This window comes from Notolepis coatsorum (assembly GCF_963971535.1).
Source record: "Notolepis coatsorum genome assembly, chromosome: 13".
Lineage (NCBI taxonomy): Eukaryota > Metazoa > Chordata > Actinopteri > Aulopiformes > Paralepididae > Notolepis > Notolepis coatsorum.
In genome coordinates this window covers 607,575-629,232 of record NC_140177.1, presented here as the reverse complement: position 1 = coordinate 629,232, position 21,658 = coordinate 607,575, and the positions used below count along the sequence as shown (strand labels likewise).

The 21,658-nt window shown below is 43.3% G+C and overlaps 1 protein-coding gene across 1 annotated transcript in view; it reads right to left on the bottom strand.

Moving 5' to 3' along the window:
• The window catches only part of znf384a (zinc finger protein 384 a), a 36,640-nt gene that overhangs the window by 1,716 nt on the left and 13,266 nt on the right, over positions 1-21,658 (bottom strand). Inside the window, exons 6-10 of the mRNA XM_084327364.1 lie at positions 20,781-20,857; positions 17,663-17,887; positions 13,661-13,828; positions 5,576-5,654; positions 756-914 (exon numbers count right to left, since the gene is read on the bottom strand). Of these exons, the coding sequence (XP_084183490.1) occupies positions 756-914; positions 5,576-5,654; positions 13,661-13,828; positions 17,663-17,887; positions 20,781-20,857 (708 nt within the window). The remainder of the gene's footprint in view (positions 1-755; positions 915-5,575; positions 5,655-13,660; positions 13,829-17,662; positions 17,888-20,780; positions 20,858-21,658) is intronic.

The following is a 21,658-nucleotide window of genomic DNA, read 5'->3' as shown; positions in this document are numbered from 1 at the left end:
GTAACAGGACAGGTGGGACTGGCAGGCGGTAACAGGACAGGTGGGACTGGCAGGCAGGCAGTAACAGGACAGGTGGGACTGGCAGGCAGTAACAAGACAGGTGGGACTGGCAGGCAGTAACAGGACAGGTGGGACTGGCAGGCAGGCAGTAACAGGACAGGTGGGACTGGCAGGCAGGCAGTAACAGGACAGGCGGTAACAGGACAGGTGGGACTGGCAGGCGGTAACAGGACAGGTGGGACTGGCAGGCGGTAACAGGACAGGTGGGACTGGCAGGCAGTAACAGGACAGGTGGGACTGGCAGGCGGTAACAGGACAGGTGGGACTGGCAGGCAGTAACAAGACAGGTGGGACTGGCAGGCAGTAACAAGACAGGTGGGACTGGCAGACGGTAACAGGACAGGTGGGACTGGCAGGCAGTAACAGGACAGGTGGGACTGGCAGTAACAGGACAGGTGGGACTGGCAGGCGGTAACAGGACAGGTGGGACAGGCAGGCAGTAACAGGACAGGTGGGACTGGCAGGCAGTAACAGGACAGGTGGGACAGGCAGGCAGTAACAGGACAGGTGGGACTGGCAGGCGGTAACAGGACAGGTGGGACAGGCAGGCAGTAACAGGACAGGTGGGACTGGCAGGCAGTAACAGGACAGGTGGGACTGGCAGGCGGTAACAGGACAGGTGGGACTGGCAGGCAGTAACAGGACAGGTGGGACTGGCAGGCGGTAACAGGGCAGGTGGGACTGGCAGGTCTTACCGAGGTATAGGACCGGTTGCAGAGGCCGCAGGAGTACAGCTTGGCGTGTTTGACGGTGTGCGTGGCCAGGTGCACCTCCAGGCTGGCGGCTTCTGTGTAACCACGGTTACAGTTGTGGCACTTGAACGGCTTGTCTTTGTTGTGCTGCCGACGGTGAGACTGGGGGGGGGGGGGGGGTGACAACAAACAACAGGTTTACAAGATCTCATCTAGTAGTGCCTTACATGTTAATGTAATATGTGTCAGTAATTACATTAGATTAGATTGAAATAATGTGTTGTCATCATCATGCAGCACAGGTACAGTACAGCCAAAAGAAGTTTGGCATCCGACCAGAGTGCAAATGTAACAGTAGTAATATACAATGTAAAGGCCGAATGAGTGTTTTTTGTTATTGATTATTATTATTATTATTAGTATTATTATTATCTATATATTATATTATATATTAGAATTGCACTGTTTAGAGTACTGTCTTAATTATGTTTGGACACTAGAGGGCTCACCACCCATTACAGCCCACTACTATAAATAGCCAAGGTGATCACTGCAGTTTTTGTGCACCTGTGTTAGGATACAATTTTCTACCTGTTTCACTGCTGTTTCACTGCTGTTTCATCTGAGCACTTGACAACTGTTCTGATTTAACCCTTCATTCACCATCATTCACCTTTGGACAACAATAAACCTGTAAACCGAACCGGCGGCAACTTTGGACATTCGATTCATTCAACATCACAACTTTGGGACCGAGTAGGAGCCACTAATAGCGGGTGCACCGTGGACGCTTGTCAATTCACTGGGGAGCGACAAGCGGCCACGTCAAAGTAGAAAATTACCTAATGGAAGAAGGACGTGTGCTGAGTGAGTACAAAGCTGGAAAACTCCTCACGAAGAAAGGACGTGAGTAAAGTATAGGACAACTTTCCTCACGAATGAAAGAGAGGTAAGAAGATTTGAAACCTCTGTTATTGGATTACCTGAAATTGAAATGGATAGCGTGAAGAGCTGTAAACGCCTTCCGTGAAGATGGAATTGTTTGGACGCTATGCTGTAATTGCAAATGGGAAAGTGAGTCGGGACATTGTCACATTGTTGCGGTTCCGTGCGAACGCCATGAGGAGGATCCTAACGTCAGACTAATTAATTGTGATATTGTGGATTATGGAACGGACTGGAAGCCGTATTGAATGGAACGGATTGGATGCCGTATTACGTTGAACCATCGCAATTAATGCCGTCTGGATGTATGGAAATTAAATTGTTCGCTTGGACATCGCGGATGTGTGGCAATAAAATTCCCAGTTCCATATAGCCCTACATCAGTGAAAATTTGAAGTTTCTTTTCATTGTATTATATATTACGTTACTGCATAATATACTAAGCAGAAAGGAAAGGAAACCCACTTTTGAAGGCTCTGAAGCAACAAGTGAATGCAACATTCAAACTACAAAGGATAAATAAAAATTATAAATAACATGTCTGAAGCCAAGATGAGGCCAACCAGTCATAGAGGTAGTAAAATAGCCTCTATGATTAGAAAGGCTAAAGCTGAAAAGGCAAGCTTAATGGAACGCCTTGCCAATTTAAAGAAAAGGCAAGAGCTTGAGAAACAACAAAGAGATTTGAATTATGAAATTGACCGTGCCAATTTAAAGAAACAACAAAGAAATCTGCAATTGGAATTGGAAAAGCGCGCAGCCAAGCAAGCATCATCAATAAGAGTCTTGACTGAGAGGCGCAACATTGAACCGGCCAATGAATATCACAACAATGGTGCTGATGTCTTTACTAATCACTGTGTTGATTTCAGCTCCAAGGAGTGCAAGCACAAGATACGTAAACTCCCCCTAGAACTTCACAAGCCGTGGTCGGAGTCCAGAGGAAAGGACAGCGATGAAGAAGAGGGCAGCGAAGATGAGGATGACGAGTTGATCCCCATTTATGTCCCCTCCAGCGAGTGGATGATGAAGAGCCACCTGCTGGATCCTCCCCAGAGAGTTCCTCAGAATGAAGGGAACGACGATGGTGAGGATAATAAGGAAGAAGACAATGATGATGATGAGGAGGATGAGTCGACCCCCATTTATGTCCCCTCCAGGGAGTGGATGATGAAGAGCCAAGAAGAGGACGGCGATTTGATTGCATTTTACGTCCCCTCCATTCTGACTGTGCCTCAGGAGGACATCGAAGATGATGAGGAGGAGGAGGAGGAGGTTGATGAAGATGGGGATGACGATGACTATTCAATCCCACTTTATGTTCCCTCCAGGGTGTGGGTTGAAGGCGACCTGCTGAGTCCTACCCAGAGACTTCCTCAGAACGAACCAGACGATGATGGGGACAGTGAGGAGGAGGACAACGTTGATGAAGAGGACGCCGATGACGAAGGCAGAGAGGAAGAAGCAGTGACGGAGGAAATCACTGTGTCAGACGCTGAGAGGGAGAGGTACAGTGTGGCAGCTGTGGGGGAGAGTGCTGCAGAGGAAATGCAGGAAGAACCTGAAACAGCACCAGCAAAACCAACCATTGACTCTGCTACATGTGCACCTGATGAAGACGAGGATGAGGAGGATGATGAGAGAGAGGAATCAGATGACTCCACAGATGAGGAATGTACTGGGAAACCAGATGATGTGTGCGGCTGCAGCTCCTCAGAGAGTGAGGCAAAGGAGGAGGAAGATGCACATAAGGAAGATGCACACAACAGGGCCACTACTGAACCTCCAGTGTTTAAAACGAGAGCTCTCAGAAGCAGGACAGCAGCAGTCGCAGCCAGTCCAGGAGGGCTGACCGGGCGGCACCGTCCTGAGGAGGAGAGGGACGGCAGCATGGAGGTGCATCTCCCGAGACGTGGCTCTGCTCTGCAAGGACCTGCTGAGGACGGGAGTGTTGGAGGAGATGACGAGCCGGTGGAAGAGCAACTGCCTAAACAAGCTTATCAAGTGAAGCCCATGGTGTTACCGGGGCCGGTGATGGCCAAACACTTTTGTATATGCCAGTTTCCAAGAGGAGAAACTACAAAAGACGACGGCGTAAATGAAACCTGGGGAAGAATGGCTGAAACCTCCCGACCGACTTACAGCAGAAAGTCCTGACGACCCCGATGGAGAGTCACAACCAGTGGACATTGGCTGTATGCCTATCAGAGCCATAGGGCTCTGTTGAACTTTGAATATACATTGGCTATAAGCCTATCAGAGCTATATGGCTCTGTTTGTTAAAACAAAAAAACACTTTGAATAATATCATTGAGTTACCTTGACTGTTATTTGAATTACTAATTAATTTGTTCTTCCCATGCACAGGGACAACAAGCGAAAACCAGAGCCCCAGTCAAGCTTCTTCGTGTTTAGAACTATGATTTGAAATTGATTATTATTGAGGATTGCCAGCTATAATGAACACTCACCCGACCATGTTATTTGTTTTGTAATTGTGTAGGCACAATTAGGGGCCGGTGTAAAGGCCGAATGAGTGTTTTTTGTTATTGATTATTATTATTATTATTAGTATTATTATTATCTATATATTATATTATATATTAGAATTGCACTGTTTAGAGTACTGTCTTAATTATGTTTGGACACTAGAGGGCTCACCACCCATTACAGCCCACTACTATAAATAGCCAAGGTGATCACTGCAGTTTTTGTGCACCTGTGTTAGGATACAATTTTCTACCTGTTTCACTGCTGTTTCACTGCTGTTTCATCTGAGCACTTGACAACTGTTCTGATTTAACCCTTCATTCACCATCATTCACCTTTGGACAACAATAAACCTGTAAACCGAACCGGCGGCAACTTTGGACATTCGATTCATTCAACATCACAACTTTGGGACCGAGTAGGAGCCACTAATAGCGGGTGCACCGTGGACGCTTGTCAATTCACTGGGGAGCGAGAAGCGGCCACTACATACAATGTACAGGTGATTAAACTATATTAGATAGATAGGTACAGAAGGGAAGAAGAGCTTTAATTGCATTTAATTCATAAAAAATTTAATACATGATACTTTATTGTACGTTATATCATATTACATTATATAATCATATTATAATTAATTTGTATATTATATTAAACTATATTTACACTATATACTATTATGGTACTATATTATATTGTATTGTATATATCATGTACTAGATATATCTCATATCACAACGGAATACAACCACCATAAAGACGGTCAACCACACAAAAGATTCCTTCTGTAATAATGTACTGATTTCTTCTGATTTCTCTGTTTGATTGTTTTGTTTGGCTTTGGCAATGTTTCCCATGTCAATAAAGCCCATTTGAATTGAAATTGAATTTAATTGAGAGATACCTGGAGGTTAGAGAGAGAGATACCTGGAGGTGAGAGAGAGAGAGAGAGAGAGAGGGGTACCTGGAGGTGAGAGAGAGTGGAGAGAGAGAGAGAGTGGAGAGAGAGAGAGTGGTACCTGGAGGTTAGAGAGAGAGAGAGGTACCTGGAGGTTAGAGAGAGAGAGAGAGGTACCTGGAGGTTAGAGAGAGAGAGAGAGAGAGAGAGAGAGAGAGGTACCTGGAGGTGAGAGAGAGAGAGAGAGAGAGTAAGTAGAGAGAGAGAGAGAGAGAGGTACCTGGAGGTGAGAGAGAGAGAGAGAGAGAGTGGAGAGAGAGAGGTACCTGGAGGTGAGAGAGAGAGAGAGAGAGAGAGAGTGGAGAGAGAGAGAGAGAGAGAGAGAGAGGTACCTGGAGGTGAGAGAGAGAGAGAGAGTGGAGAGAGAGAGAGAGAGAGAGAGAGAGTGGAGAGAGAGAGTGGAGAGAGAGAGAGAGAGAGAGAGAGGTACCTGGAGGTTAGAGAGCTGAGTGAAGGCCTTCTCACAGCCTGGATGGATACACTTGTAGGGCCGGTCACCCGTGTGGATCCTTCCAGAAAAACACACAAATGAAGAGGCATCATGGACCAGCACGCTCCAATCCAGACCTCCTGAATGTCTTACAGTACATCATACATGAGGTCACACAAAAGTAGGGTTGGGTACCGTTCACATTTGAACCGATACCGGTACCCGACGGTACCTTTTTCCCGGTACTTTATTGTCTAAAAATGTAATCGACCTACCTCGGTTGTAAAAAAAAAAAAATCCAAACTTCAAATCATTTATTATCATTATTATTTATTTAGAACAATTTGTTAATATATATAAAATATATAATATTGCAGCGAGCAGCGTCTGCATCTAGCTTTGTAAAGTGTAACCACACTTGCGACCGTTTTCGGCTCGCCATTGCCCCCCCGACTGCTTTGTTGTTATTGAATCAAGTCAAATGCTAGCTAAGTGTGTATCGTGCGTGTGCGGCGCGTTGACGTGAACGTCCGACACACGTCCTAGGTTTCGTTTTTTCCGGTAAACGAAACGTAGACATGAAAATAAAAATAAAACAGTATTACCGAAATGTGGCACCGGTGGATCTCACGTGAATCGGTACCAGGTAGTACTGACGTGATTCGGTCGATACCCTTAAAAGTACCGGATGCGGTACCCATCCCTACATAACGGGGCGTCTTGCTGCAGTCTAGACCGCCTGAATGGTTTCATCATAAAGGTAACAGAACGGGACGTCTTGACGGACAGGAAGCCATGCTGGAAGAAAAACATCCACACAAACGTCCCGCCTGTATTCTGGAGGCAAGGAAGACTTTTCCAGGTTTTGCATACTAGGGATGGGCACAAGTAATGTTCCCAGATCAGTATCTTATGAATGACACGGTAGCGCTCGAGTAATTGTTGAGGGAAATCATTTTTTAGGACGCATCTTAAAGCACATGGCTGCAGCAATAGTGAGGTATTGCAGAGTCTCACACACTACTGATTTTATTATGTCTCGCTCCGTGGACATAACAATGTACAGAAATATATCCGATGCTTAATGCGTATCGTCAGTCAAAACAAGTCGGTTACCATTTGCAATAAGTACATGACCTCCACTCTGTCTGCAGCAGGTCTCTCCGCTTTTGGAACAGCATGTCTGTATCAGTAGTCTATTGATGTGGGTGACATGTTGTTGGCACAATTTGGAAATGTACGAACACAAACTACTGTTTTTAATCTTTTAGAAAACGCTAAGCTAACAAAGTTTTCGCGGTAACATTAACACATTAACTGCCACGGAGTTTGATCATCTTATACCACTCTCTGCCAGCACTGTAAGTCTATGGAGATGTTCGCCTTCTTTGCAGGGCTATAACTTTTTAAATTGTATTGCTAAATTGACATTACTATGGCCCATTCAACATCGATTATCTATCGTTCAGGATGTAGGAACGTTTTACTTTTTCATTCACACATTCATACGAAAATACCGTCTAGAATATAAATATGTTTTTATCGTTTTCTGCAGTAATTCCTAGAATGTGAGATATAGGCATAAATGCATATATAGATTATCAAATGCCGTTTGTTGCCGATCGACGCTATAATAAAAATGTCAACTGTACGTGGTCCTAAACGTTATGACTGATCATGCGCGGATGAACGGAGGGGGGGGGGGGGGGTCGTTTATAATTCCGTGATCGTCGTTAAATGCCTTATGTAGTATGGGTGATATATAGATCAGAGCAGTTTGCATGGATAATAATAAACAATCAGGCTGAAAGTAACGTCAGCCAGGGGAGCTCCAGTAGCTCACCGCGTACCTCGAGCGCTATTTCGGCGCCGGGGACAACCGTGCTCGTCACGGATCTGGGGTTTAGCGAGTTCGAATCCCGGACTGCAGCCGTGCCTTTCCCAGAGTGTCTTCCCCCCCATCTGTACCCCATTCAGCCTGTTTCTGTCGGTCATTCTTGACCAGAGTAAATGCGATAAACGCAAAAAAGAGCCAGCGGAATGGCCAAAGTTTAAAAAAAAAAAGAAAGTAACGTCAGCCTCCTCTTACCGTTGGGCGATGATACTGGAGCAAAAAGATCCCAGTTATTTGATGGGGATCGAGTCGATCCATTTCCGGTTTGTATAATAATAATAACAGCCCAAATCATGTCGATTATTGAGTTATGGCAGCGATCCATATCCACGGCGTGTGTCTACAGTCCCGCAACGATATGCGAGTGGCCGGACGTATTTAGGAGACGCACCGATATCCAACCGGCCATTTCCGGTTTGGCAACTCGCCGATCATCCACCAGGTGGCAGTATTGAAGCGTTGCAGAGTTGTGCCGAGTTCCACTGCATCAGACGAGGCTCCGTGAGGGAAATATGAATAACATGGCGAAAATATGAAATAAGATCTCAATAACGTCGTACGCCGTGGATTGGCAGAATTCGAATGAACTTGAAACACGTCGTACAACGTGAATGGCGCAAGATGTGTTAAGTGTGCTATCCATGCTCCACAGCTTCCAGATTCCTGCAACAACTCACGCCTCGTGAGATTTCAAAGCAAGTTTTCCGTTTCACTCGCACAAACAGGCACTTTTGGTAGACATATTTGGTGGTAACGAAAATAAAATAATAATAATTATTATAAATCGAGCACCCTCAAAAACTACTAGAGTTCAATTGAAATGGCGAGTACTCGAGTAATCGATCTCTACTCATGCCCATCCCTACTACATAAATAAATACATACATACATACATACATACATACATACATACATACATACATACATACATACATACATACATACATACATACATACATACATACATACATACATACACTGCTCTAGTCTAGACGGCTGAGCCCTGCAGATCGACCCCGTAATTATTTGATTTGAAGTTATATTGTCATTTCTGCTCAAATAATCACAATATGGTACTTTGTCACATGGTTCAGCTCCACTATAAAAGTCCTTAAACAGCTACTACAGCTACTCTGGCCTCAGATACTAGGTGGGCTACCGGGTGTGACGGAGCTGCCTGGAGGTTTCCTGGCAGTAGGATAGGTTAGTGTTCAGTATGATAGGTTAGTGTTCAGTATGATAGGTTAGTGTTCAGTATGATAGGTTAGTGTTCAGTAAGATAGGTTAGTGTTCAGTATGATAGGTTAGTGTTCAGTATGATAGGTTAGTGTTCAGTAAGATAGGTTAGTGTTCAGTAAGATAGGTTAGTGTTCAGTATGATAGGTTAGTGTTCAGTAAGATAGGTTAGTGTTCAGTATGATAGGTTAGTGTTCAGTATGATAGGTTAGTGTTCAGTAAGATAGGTCAGTGTTCAGTATGATAGGTCAGGGTTCAGTAAGATAGGTCAGGGTTCAGTAAGATAGGTTAGTGTTCAGTAAGATAGGTTAGTGTTCAGTAAGATAGGTTAGTGTTCAGTAAGATAGGTTAGTGTTCAGTATGATAGGTTAGTGTTCAGTAAGATAGGTTAGGGTTCAGTATGATAGGTTAGTGTTCAGTAAGATAGGTTAGTGTTCAGTAAGATAGGTTAGTGTTCAGTAAGATAGGTTAGTGTTCAGTAAGATAGGTTAGTGTTCAGTAAGATAGGTTAGTGTTCAGTAAGATAGGTTAGTGTTCAGTAAGATAGGTTAGTGTTCAGTAAGATAGGTTAGTGTTCAGTATGATAGGTTAGTGTTCAGTAAGATAGGTTAGTGTTCAGTAAGATAGGTTAGTGTTCAGTAAGATAGGTTAGTGTTCAGTATGATAGGTTAGTGTTCAGTAAGATAGGTTAGTGTTCAGTATGATAGGTTAGGGTTCAGTAAGATAGGTTAGGGTTCAGTAAGATAGGTTAGGGTTCAGTAAGATAGGTTAGGGTTCAGTATGATAGGTCAGGGTTCAGTATGATAGGTTAGGGTTCAGTAAGATAGGTTAGTGTTCAGTATGATAGGTTAGGGTTCAGTATGATAGGTTAGGGTTCAGTAAGATAGGTTAGTGTTCAGTAAGATAGGTTAGTGTTCAGTATGATAGGTTAGGGTTCAGTAAGATAGGTTAGTGTTCAGTAAGATAGGTTAGTGTTCAGTATGATAGGTTAGTGTTCAGTAAGATAGGTTAGTGTTCAGTAAGATAGGTTAGTGTTCAGTATGATAGGTTAGTGTTCAGTATGATAGGTTAGGGTTCAGTAAGATAGGTTAGTGTTCAGTAAGATAGGTTAGTGTTCAGTATGATAGGTTAGGGTTCAGTAAGATAGGTTAGTGTTCAGTAAGATAGGTTAGTGTTCAGTATGATAGGTTAGTGTTCAGTATGATAGGTTAGGGTTCAGTATGATATGTTAGGGTTCAGTATGATATGTTAGGGTTCAGTAAGATAGGTTAGGGTTCAGTAAGATAGGTTAGTGTTCAGTAAGATAGGTTAGTGTTCAGTAAGATAGGTTAGGGTTCAGTATGATAGGTTAGGGTTCAGTATGATAGGTTAGGGTTCAGTATGATAGGTTAGGGTTCAGTAAGATAGGTTAGGGTTCAGTAAGATAGGTTAGGGTTCAGTAGGATAGGTTAGGGTTCAGTAAGATAGGTTAGTGTTCAGTATGATAGGTTAGTGTTCAGTAGGATAGGTTAGGGTTCAGTAAGATAGGTTAGTGTTCAGTAAGATAGGTTAGTGTTCAGTAAGATAGGTTAGTGTTCAGTAAGATAGGTTAGTGTTCAGTAAGATAGGTTAGGGTTCAGTAAGATAGGTTAGTGTTCAGTAAGATAGGTTAGGGTTCAGTAAGATAGGTTAGTGTTCAGTATGATAGGTTAGTGTTCAGTAAGATAGGTTAGTGTTCAGTAAGATAGGTTAGTGTTCAGTAAGATAGGTTAGGGTTCAGTAAGATAGGTTAGGGTTCAGTAAGATAGGTTAGGGTTCAGTAAGATAGGTTAGTGTTCAGTATGATAGGTTAGTGTTCAGTAAGATAGGTTAGTGTTCAGTAAGATAGGTTAGTGTTCAGTAAGATAGGTTAGTGTTCAGTAAGATAGGTTAGGGTTCAGTATGATAGGTTAGTGTTCAGTATGATAGGTTAGTGTTCAGTAAGATAGGTTAGTGTTCAGTAAGATAGGTTAGTGTTCAGTAAGATAGGTTAGGGTTCAGTATGATAGGTTAGGGTTCAGTAAGATAGGTTAGTGTTCAGTATGATAGGTTAGGGTTCAGTAAGATAGGTTAGGGTTCAGTAAGATAGGTTAGGGTTCAGTAAGATAGGTTAGGGTTCAGTATGATAGGTTAGTGTTCAGTATGATAGGTTAGTGTTCAGTAAGATAGGTTAGTGTTCAGTAAGATAGGTTAGTGTTCAGTAAGATAGGTTAGGGTTCAGTAAGATAGGTTAGGGTTCAGTAAGATAGGTTAGGGTTCAGTAAGATAGGTTAGGGTTCAGTAAGATAGGTTAGTGTTCAGTATGATAGGTTAGTGTTCAGTATGATAGGTTAGTGTTCAGTAAGATAGGTTAGTGTTCAGTAAGATAGGTTAGGGTTCAGTAAGATAGGTTAGTGTTCAGTATGATAGGTTAGTGTTCAGTATGATAGGTTAGTGTTCAGTAAGATAGGTTAGTGTTCAGTAAGATAGGTTAGTGTTCAGTAAGATAGGTTAGTGTTCAGTAAGATAGGTTAGGGTTCAGTAAGATAGGTTAGGGTTCAGTAAGATAGGTTAGGGTTCAGTAAGATAGGTTAGGGTTCAGTAAGATAGGTTAGTGTTCAGTATGATAGGTTAGTGTTCAGTATGATAGGTTAGTGTTCAGTAAGATAGGTTAGTGTTCAGTAAGATAGGTTAGGGTTCAGTAAGATAGGTTAGTGTTCAGTATGATAGGTTAGTGTTCAGTATGATAGGTTAGTGTTCAGTAAGATAGGTTAGTGTTCAGTAAGATAGGTTAGGGTTCAGTATGATAGGTTAGGGTTCAGTAAGATAGGTTAGTGTTCAGTATGATAGGTTAGTGTTCAGTAAGATAGGTTAGGGTTCAGTAAGATAGGTTAGGGTTCAGTAAGATAGGTTAGGGTTCAGTATGATAGGTTAGTGTTCAGTAAGATAGGTTAGTGTTCAGTAAGATAGGTTAGGGTTCAGTAAGCTAGGTTAGTGTTCAGTAAGATAGGTTAGGGTTCAGTATGATAGGTTAGGGTTCAGTAAGATAGGTTAGGGTTCAGTAAGATAGGTTAGGGTTCAGTATGATAGGTTAGTGTTCAGTATGATAGGTCAGGGTTCAGTATGATAGGTTAGTGTTCAGTAAGATAGGTTAGTGTTCAGTAAGATAGGTTAGTGTTCAGTAAGATAGGTTAGTGTTCAGTAAGATAGGTTAGTGTTCAGTAAGATAGGTTAGGGTTCAGTAAGATAGGTTAGTGTTCAGTATGATATGTTAGTGTTCAGTAAGATAGGTTAGTGTTCAGTAAGATAGGTTAGGGTTCAGTAAGATAGGTTAGTGTTCAGTATGATAGGTTAGTGTTCAGTAAGATAGGTTAGTGTTCAGTAAGATAGGTTAGTGTTCAGTAAGATAGGTTAGTGTTCAGTAAGATAGGTTAGGGTTCAGTAAGATAGGTTAGTGTTCAGTATGATATGTTAGTGTTCAGTAAGATAGGTTAGTGTTCAGTAAGATAGGTTAGGGTTCAGTAAGATAGGTTAGTGTTCAGTATGATAGGTTAGTGTTCAGTAAGATAGGTTAGTGTTCAGTAAGATAGGTTAGTGTTCAGTAAGATAGGTTAGTGTTCAGTAAGATAGGTCAGGGTTCAGTAAGATAGGTTAGTGTTCAGTAAGATAGGTTAGTGTTCAGTAAGATAGGTTAGGGTTCAGTAAGATAGGTTAGTGTTCAGTATGATAGGTTAGTGTTCAGTAAGATAGGTTAGTGTTCAGTAAGATAGGTTAGGGTTCAGTAAGATAGGTTAGTGTTCAGTAAGATAGGTTAGGGTTCAGTAAGATAGGTTAGGGTTCAGTAAGATAGGTTAGGGTTCAGTATGATAGGTTAGGGTTCAGTAAGATAGGTTAGGGTTCAGTAGGATAGGTTAGGGTTCAGTATGATAGGTTAGGGTTCAGTATGATAGGTTAGGGTTCAGTATGATAGGTTAGGGTTCAGTAAGATAGGTTAGGGTTCAGTATGATAGGTTAGTGTTCAGTAAGATAGGTTAGGGTTCAGTAAGATAGGTTAGTGTTCAGTAAGATAGGTTAGTGTTCAGTAAGATAGGTTAGTGTTCAGTAAGATAGGTTAGGGTTCAGTAAGATAGGTTAGTGTTCAGTAGGATAGGTTAGGGTTCAGTAAGATAGGTTAGGGTTCAGTAAGATAGGTTAGGGTTCAGTATGATAGGTTAGGGTTCAGTATGATAGGTTAGTGTTCAGTATGATAGGTTAGTGTTCAGTAAGATAGGTTAGGGTTCAGTATGATAGGTTAGGGTTCAGTAAGATAGGTTAGGGTTCAGTAGGATAGGTTAGGGTTCAGTATGATAGGTTAGGGTTCAGTATGATAGGTTAGGGTTCAGTATGATAGGTTAGGGTTCAGTAAGATAGGTTAGGGTTCAGTATGATAGGTTAGTGTTCAGTAAGATAGGTTAGGGTTCAGTAAGATAGGTTAGTGTTCAGTAAGATAGGTTAGTGTTCAGTAAGATAGGTTAGGGTTCAGTAAGATAGGTTAGTGTTCAGTAGGATAGGTTAGGGTTCAGTAAGATAGGTTCGGGTTCAGTAGGATAGGTTAGGGTTCAGTAAGATAGGTTAGGGTTCAGTAGGATAGGTTAGGGTTCAGTAAGATAGGTTAGTGTTCAGTAAGATAGGTTAGTGTTCAGTAAGATAGGTTAGGGTTCAGTAAGATAGGTTAGGGTTCAGTATGATAGGTTAGGGTTCAGTAAGATAGGTTAGTGTTCAGTAAGATAGGTTAGGGTTCAGTATGATAGGTTAGTGTTCAGTAAGATAGGTTAGTGTTCAGTATGATAGGTTAGTGTTCAGTAAGATAGGTTAGTGTTCAGTATGATAGGTTAGTGTTCAGTAAGATAGGTTAGGGTTCAGTATGATAGGTTAGGGTTCAGTATGATAGGTTAGGGTTCAGTATGATAGGTTAGTACCGTGTGTGCTGCTGCAGGTGACTGAGCTGTCTGAAGGTCCTCTGGCAGAAGGAGCAGGTGTAGGGCTTGGCCCCGCTGTGGATGCGGATGTGCTGAGACAGGTAGCTGGAGTTGGAAAAGGACTTGGAGCAGTGAGGGCACTTGTGGGGCTTGCCCTCCGTGTGGTTTCTAACCAGGAACACAGGGAGGGGGGGGGAGAGAAGAGAGAGAGAGAGAGAGAGGTTTTCAGGCTACAGTCAAACTAGATAACTAGAGTAAAATAGCTGAAAATTGTAATAATAATAATTGATCGATGTTGATCGTGATTGAACAATAATAATAATATGTTGGATCGATCGACAGTGTGCTGCGTCTGAGTTGTGAAAACACAGAACGAAAACATACAGGAAGCACAGTCTCTCTCTCTCTCTCTCTCTCTTGCTCTCCCTCTCTATCTCTGAAGCGACGTGCACGCAACAGGAAATGGGGCGGCGAGAGTGCCGTGATTAAGGCTCAGGAGGTAGAGCAGGTCGTCTGGTAATCAGAAGGTTCCAGATGGTTTGAAGTGTCCTTGAGCAAGAGACACTGAACCCCCTTAACTGCTCCCGATGAGCAGGTTGGCACCTTGCGTGGTCAGTGTGTGAGTGAATGTGAGGCATAAGTTGTAAGCGCTTTGGATAAAAAGCTGTTCTATAAAAGGCACCATTTACCATTCAAATGTGGTATATTATACAAGCTGTGGTGCCTTCAAAGGGTTCCGACTGGACTGTACAGAAAGAGCTGTATACACTGTCACTGGAAAACACACCAACACTGCCTCCCACTAGGGCTGTACCGAATAATAGTTATGAAGCATCATTCATAACGTTTGATTTTATTTTATTTTATTGATGGATTAAAAAACACACAACAAGGAACCAAAGGATGACATGAGAAAGAGTAAGACGCTTATTTCCGTCATGGTCCCAGGGCTGTTAGGCCACAACAAAAACACGACAATGACACAAAACACACACATTTAAAACATTAGAAGACTAACCTATGGCTAAAATTGTAAATCACACAATAACTAAAAACGGTTGGAATCCCATTCATAGTATAGGGGGCTATTCCTCTATTCTGTCCATGAGCCACTTCCTGACGCTTCTCTTGAAGCTGTCTGATCCTTGTGTTCCAATCCTGGGCTCCAGATAAAGTTAGGGAGCACTGGCCCAGTTTGGAACGGAAAAACCATAGTCAAAGTGGGAGAGTACTAGGCTATTTGCTAGCAGCCTGAGGCTATCTCTGCCAAGGAGGTTGGCTTTCCTAGCTAGGTACCTGCGGGTGTTGACTTTGCCCAGTACTTGGGAGGCCATAGCCTCCCCATCTAGGCTCCCATCTATCATACAGCCTAGATACTTAGCTCTTTTTTTGTGTGTGCTGTTTTAGGGTTACAGCCCCTAACTGGATATTAAACTCCCATGCTTTCCTGAGCTTGGGCTTGGAGCCCAATAGTACTGCCTCTGTCTTACCTAGGTGAAGAGAAAGCCTGTTGTCCGAAAGCCAACTGCGGACCCCTGCAAGTTCTTCTCCTAGCATCTGTTCTAGTGTGTTCTGATCCTTGTGTGAGACTAGCAGGGCCGAGTCGTCTGCAAATAAAAACAAGTTACATGAGCATGCTGCTGACATGTCATTTATGTACAGTTAAAAAAGGAGCGGCCCTAGCACGCTTCCTTGTGGGACCCCACATACAATGGGCTTGGCCTCTGACATAGTGCCACTGACCTCAACCCGCTGGACACGATCAGAAAGGTAGGAAGAGAACCATCTGACCACTGTCTCAGTCATACCCAAGGCCTTAAGCTTGGAGAGCAGTAGGTCGTGGTTCACTGTGTCGAAAGCCTTCTGCAGGTCCAGAAGAACTAGTTGAAATTCTAAAATCAACATTCAAATTTTTTTACATTCTTTCTTTTATTATGAGTCTATTCATTCTGTTTAAACCAATGGGGGTTTTCTTCACAGTTGCAGATAAAGATTAGGTTACACTAATATTACAGTATTATACTATTACTATGACTCATCATATAAATTTAAATAAAACATTTATCATAAATGATGTAGCCCATCTGCATCCGCTTGGCACTCGGCGCTCCATCAAGACGTCACCATCACTTTCGTACCAACTGTGCCCTTATTGGATTATTTATGTTGACGAAACTGACAAGTTATATTCATTAAAGAAAGTTAACAGGCGCCCCAAAAAGTGGCCATTTTAGTTTTCGTTTTTGGAGGACTACATACTTTTTATGCAAACCAAAATACTATACTTTATACTTATAGCACATGCATAAGCCTGGTCTCTTTTGAAAGATAATAGGGATGTCCCGATCGCCTTTTTTTGCTTCCGATCCGATCCCGATCATATGATTTTAAATATCTATCGATCCGATCGTTTCCGATCCGATCTTTCACATTAGTAATCAATTTTGACGCATTTTTGTCAGAAACTGGCAGAGTGAGACAAGCCCATCTGTTGCCTATAATAGGGCGCGAGAGCGGAGGCTTTTGTTATTACATTCACCCTGAGAAATGTGCTTCTGCTTCATATGAGAAATATTAAAAGTTTCAATATATGTTTGCACATTAGTATACATTCAGTGTTCGACTTACGTAATGGTCCATTCTGGTCTGAAACGCCGACGTAACGTTATCCTCCAGTTGAAAAGTTAGTCTGAAAACTTCGCCTCCAGCCTGCTGCTTCATGAGTTTTTCCTCCACGCGGAATCTCCTCCTTGCAAACATTGCAACTTGCTTGACTTTCTATTTTAAAATGCTTAGTTCCAAACCTCTGACATTAAGTCTAGCTGCTCAAGTCAGTGGATATTAACCGTGTTTCGGGAGCGACGTGTTGTTGTTGTGATGTGGTCGCGACTCGCGTGTAGCGTGTAGCGTCTAAATTAAAGGGAATGTTTGTTGCAACGGTGAAAATTAAAGGGGAATGTGTTTGTTGTGGATAATTATTCTGCTCTGTGTGACAATAAATACATTAATGATGATATATTATATGTAATTTAAAACCAAAACTAAGGCCTCCGTATGAGTTTAAGACGTGGACATGGTCATGTTTGTTGAATAAAAATTTTCTTTTTTTGACTGCCGATTTTTATTATTATTTTTTCCCGATCCCCGATACTCTGAAAAGCACGTGATCGACGCCGATTCCGATCACGTGATCGGATCGGGACATCCCTAAAAGATAACATTCTGAAGTTTCAGATACAATAAAGAAAGATCACTTTTAGTGCTAATGAAATAGAGTAACATAGGTCTGAACTTGAGTTGAACTTGTGTACTCACGTTTTTCTGTAGTAGTTGCAATATCCAAAAGTATATTTCCCCAAAAATTGGTATGGCTGAAAAAACACGCTGGGTCCATAGCCTGAAGTCTTATGTAGTAGATGTTAAAATTTCTGTTTTCTCATAAACTTCAATGCATTTTCTCTTCCCGTTTTCGGTCGTGACTTTTCACCTAGATCCCTGATTCACCTAGAGCCCCGGGAGTCGGGGGTGGTAATCTGACTCTGCCGTGTACTTTGGCGCACGCCTCACATATATATCGGCATGTAACTCGAGAACCGCTGAACGGATTTTGTCGCCTGAAATGGCAATCGACAGGCAACAAATAGGGCTTTAATTCTATCTATATATTGTATTAAAAGAAATGCACACCCGAGCCGCTAGAGTTCGGCAAAGTGGCGCATCGCGAATCGTCCTCAAGAGGGCCCACATGTGGGCCGTTGCATGTTTAAAAAAAGACTCTCCAGATTAATCACTTCAAATTGAGGCATTTTTTGAGAAAAATCGAATTGATTTTTATTTATTTTTTTATGATTACGTCATCAAATATGACGACAGACATTCGAAGCTTCATTGGAAAACTTCAATAGAAGCTTCGAATGTAAAATAATTACATTCGGTACAGCCCTAGCCTCCACACACACACACACACACACACACACACACACGTGCGTGCCAGGCGAGTACCGTGTGTGCTGCTGCAGGTGACTGAGCTGTCTGAAGGTCTTCTGGCAGTAGGAGCAGGTGTAGGGCTTGGCCCCACTGTGGATGCGGATGTGCTGAGACAGGTAGCTGGAGTTGGCGAAGGACTTGGAGCAGTGAGGGCACTTGTGGGGCTTGGCCTCCGTGTGCGACTTGGCGTGGATCTGCATGTCAGACTTGCTAAAGAACGTCGCCGCGCACATGCGACACCTTGGGGGGGGGGGGGGGGGAGGCGAGAAGAGAGAGAGGAGAGAGGAGAGAGAGATATAGGAGAGAGAGAGGGGGGAGAGAGAGAGAGAGGGGGGGAGAGAGAGAGGAGAGAGTAGATATAGGAGAGAGAGGGGGGAGAGGGGGGGAGAGAGAGGAGAGGGGAGAGAAAGAGTAGAGAGTAGAGGAGAGAGAGAGAGGAGAGAGAGGAGATATAGGAGAGAGAGGGGGGGGGGAGAGAGAGAGGAGATATAGGAGAAAGAGAGGGAGAGAGGAGAGAGAGAGTAGATATAGGAGAGAGAGAGAGGGGGGAGAGAGGAGAGGGGAGAGAAAGAGAGAGAGTAGAGAGTAGAGGAGAGAGAGTAGATATAGGAGAGAGAGGGGGGAGAGAGAGAGGAGATATAGGAGAGAGAGAGAGGGGGGAGAGAAAGAGAGAGTAGAGAGTAGAGGAGAGAGAGTAGATATAGGAGAGAGAGGGGGGAGAGAGAGAGGAGATATAGGAGAGAGAGAGGGGGGAGAGAAAGAGAGAGTAGGGAGTAGAGTAGAGGAGAGAGAGAGAGGAGAGAGAGTAGATATAGGAGAGAGAGGGGGGGAGAGAGAGAGAGGAGATATAGGAGAGAGAGAGGGGGGGAAGAGAGAGAGGGGAGAGGAGAGAAAGAGAGAGAGGGAGGAGAGTGTAGAGAGTAGAGAGGAGAGTTCATTCTACATTTTGAAGTTTACATATTTATTAGCAAAGAGATTTGCACTACAATTCATACCTCATTGCACCTTACCCTAAGTTGTAGCTCATCCCATTTCTGCATTATTGTACCTCACTGTTACTCTTTTTTTACTCTGTATTGTATATGTATATTGACTGAACACTTTTTGTTTTTACGTACTTTTGACTTTTTCTATTTTATACTTTTTATCTATTTTTATCTAGCACAATCCCAGGAGCTCATACAGAATAAAGCATTTCATGGAAAAGTATTCTGTATTTTACTGTGACAACTAATAAACAAAACGTGAAACTTGAAAACTTGAAAACATCTGTGCAGGTGTTTCCTAGGAGCTGATGCAGGGAGCGTCTCAAAACATTCCATTCTCTCCAAATTCATAAAAAAAATGTAAATTAAGGCGCGGCCAGGTAGCGCAGTGGACTATAAGCACTCGCCTACCACCGCAGAGACTCTGGGATCAAATCCAGATGTCAGCGGAAACCTCCGGCTTGGTCAGTCGTCCCTACTAACACAATTGGCAGTGTTAGCGGGTGGGAAGCCAGTGGGGTGTGTGTCCTGGTCGTTGTAAACAGCGACTCCTACTGGTCGGTCGGGGCGCCTGTTCAGCAGGGATCTGGGGGGGAAATAGCGTGAACCTCCGCACGAGTTACGTTCCCCCAGTGGGTTCCTCGCTGTCTGGTAAAAAGAAGTGGCTGGCGACTCCACATGTATCGGAGGAGGAGGCATGTGGTAGTTCTACACCCTCCCCAGGCCGACAGTGGGGCAATGCGAGAAACGACCAGGAAGGGAATTGGCATAACGACTCCGGGATCAGGGATTTCAAACAAGATGGTGCTGAATCTCAACTAGGAGGTGGACCTGAGGGGGGCGGAGTCTCAACTAGGGGGGGAGGGGGGGGGGGGCGGAGTCTCAACTAGGAGGTGGTATTGAGGGGGGCGGAGTCTCAACTAGGAGGTGGTCCTGAGGGGGGCGGGGTCTCAACTAGGGGGTGGTCCTGAGGGGGGCGGAGTCTCAACTAGGAGGTGGTACTGAGGGGGGCGGAGTCTCAACTAGGAGGTGGTCCTGAGGGGGGCGGAGTCTCAACTAGGAGGTGGTCAGGAGGGCGGCTCTGGTCTCTGTCTGGGAGGCAAAAGAAATTGCAATAAAGAAAGACATTTGCTGTCATTTCCTGCAACTTAAAAACATAATTTCAATAGAATAGCAAAGTTCCAAATAAGTTATTTGTTTAAGTACAATGTATGAGGTATAAGCTGGCCCCAAGCTTTTGATGCAAAAAATATATATATATGAACTAATTAAAAAGAAAATAATATATCTATATAATTTTTCTTTAAACACATGGTAGTCATGGTAACGTTGTTCAGGGAAAGCCCTGGTGATGATGTGTGCATGTCTGTCATTGGACAGCAGCAAAGCAGCTTCGTAGATGCATGTCTGTCATTGGACAGCAGCAAAGCAGCTTCGTAGACGCATGTCTGTCATTGGACAGCAGCAAAGCAGCTTCGTAGACGCATGTCTGTCATTGGACAGCAGCAAAGCAGCTTCGTAGACGCATGTCTGTCATTGGACAGCAGCAAAGCAGCTTCGTAGACGCATGTCTGTCATTGGACAGCAGCAAAGCAGCTTCGTAGATGCATGTCTGTCATTGGACAGCAGCAAAGCAGCTTCGTAGACGCATGTCTGTCATTGGACAGCAGCAAAGCAGCTTTGTAGATGCATGTCTGTCATTGGACAGCAGCAAAGCGTCAGGTATCTCTCCTGCGTGATTTTTTTTCGTAGCCGCAGTTTGCAGAGACGCTCTCTGATTGGCCACTGACGTTTCTGGTCATGTGACATGTGCGCCCAATCGCGTGACGCCTGTGTCTTTGCCCATTTCCGCCTCGAACAGCATGCAAACTACCTAACGCCTAGTTTATCACTGGTTAAGCTTAGGCGACTCTTTCGAAGTTGGTTAAGGTTAGAGTTTGGAATCAGGGCTGGTGTTCTATCGCCCGCTGCTCTAAGACAAACTCTAACCTTAACCAACTTCGAAAGAGTGCCTAAGCTTAACCGGTGAAAGAAACAGGCGTCAGACGATTGGCCGCACATGTCACACGACCAGAAACGTCAGTGGCCAATCAGAGAGCGTCTCCACAAACTGCGGCTACGAAAAAAAAATCACGCATCTCTCCTACCTGTAGGATTTGGGGCCATCTTTGTTGGTGTGATCATCCTCGTCATTAGACAGGTCATACGGGTCGGTGGCGTGGTGCTGGAACATTAAGCATCAAATATTAGTATGAGGGCAGGTGATATCTAACTGTCTATGATAGGTGAATATAAATATTAGTATGAGGGCAGGTGATATCTAACTGTCTATGATAGGTGAATATAAATATTAGTATGAGGGCAGGTGGTATCGAACACTGTCTATGATAGGTGAATATAAATATTAGTATGAGGTCAGGTGATATCTAACTGTCTATGATAGGTGAATATAAATATTAGTATGAGGGCAGGTGGTATCTAACTGTCTATGATAGGTGAAGATCAACACATACTGACAACAGGTAATAGGAGAAGAGAATGAAAGAGGAGAGAAAAGAGGAGAGAAGAGAAAGAAGAGAATAGAGGAGATAAGAGAAAGAAGGGAATAGAGAAGAGAAGAGCAGAGAAAGGAGAGGAGAGAAGAGAATAGTGAAGAGAAGAGAGAAGCGAATATTAGAGAGAATAGTAGAGAGAAGAGAATGGTATAGAGAAGAGTAGATATAAGAGAAAAGAGAAGCGAATATTAGAGAAGGTTAGAGATAAAAGATAGATGTATCAAAGAGAAGAGAAGAGACAAGAGGAGAGACAAAATAAGAGACGAGAGAAGAGTAGAGAAGAGAAAAGAAGAGGAGAGTAGAGAAGAGATGAGAGAATAAGAGAGAAGAGTAGAGAGAAGAGAAGAGGAGAGTAGAGAAGAGATGAGAGAAGAGAAGAAGAGAGAAGAGTAGAGAAGAGAGAAGAGTAGAGAAGAGTAGAGAAAAGAAGAGGAGAGTAGAGAAGAGATGAGAGAAGAGAAGAAGAGAGA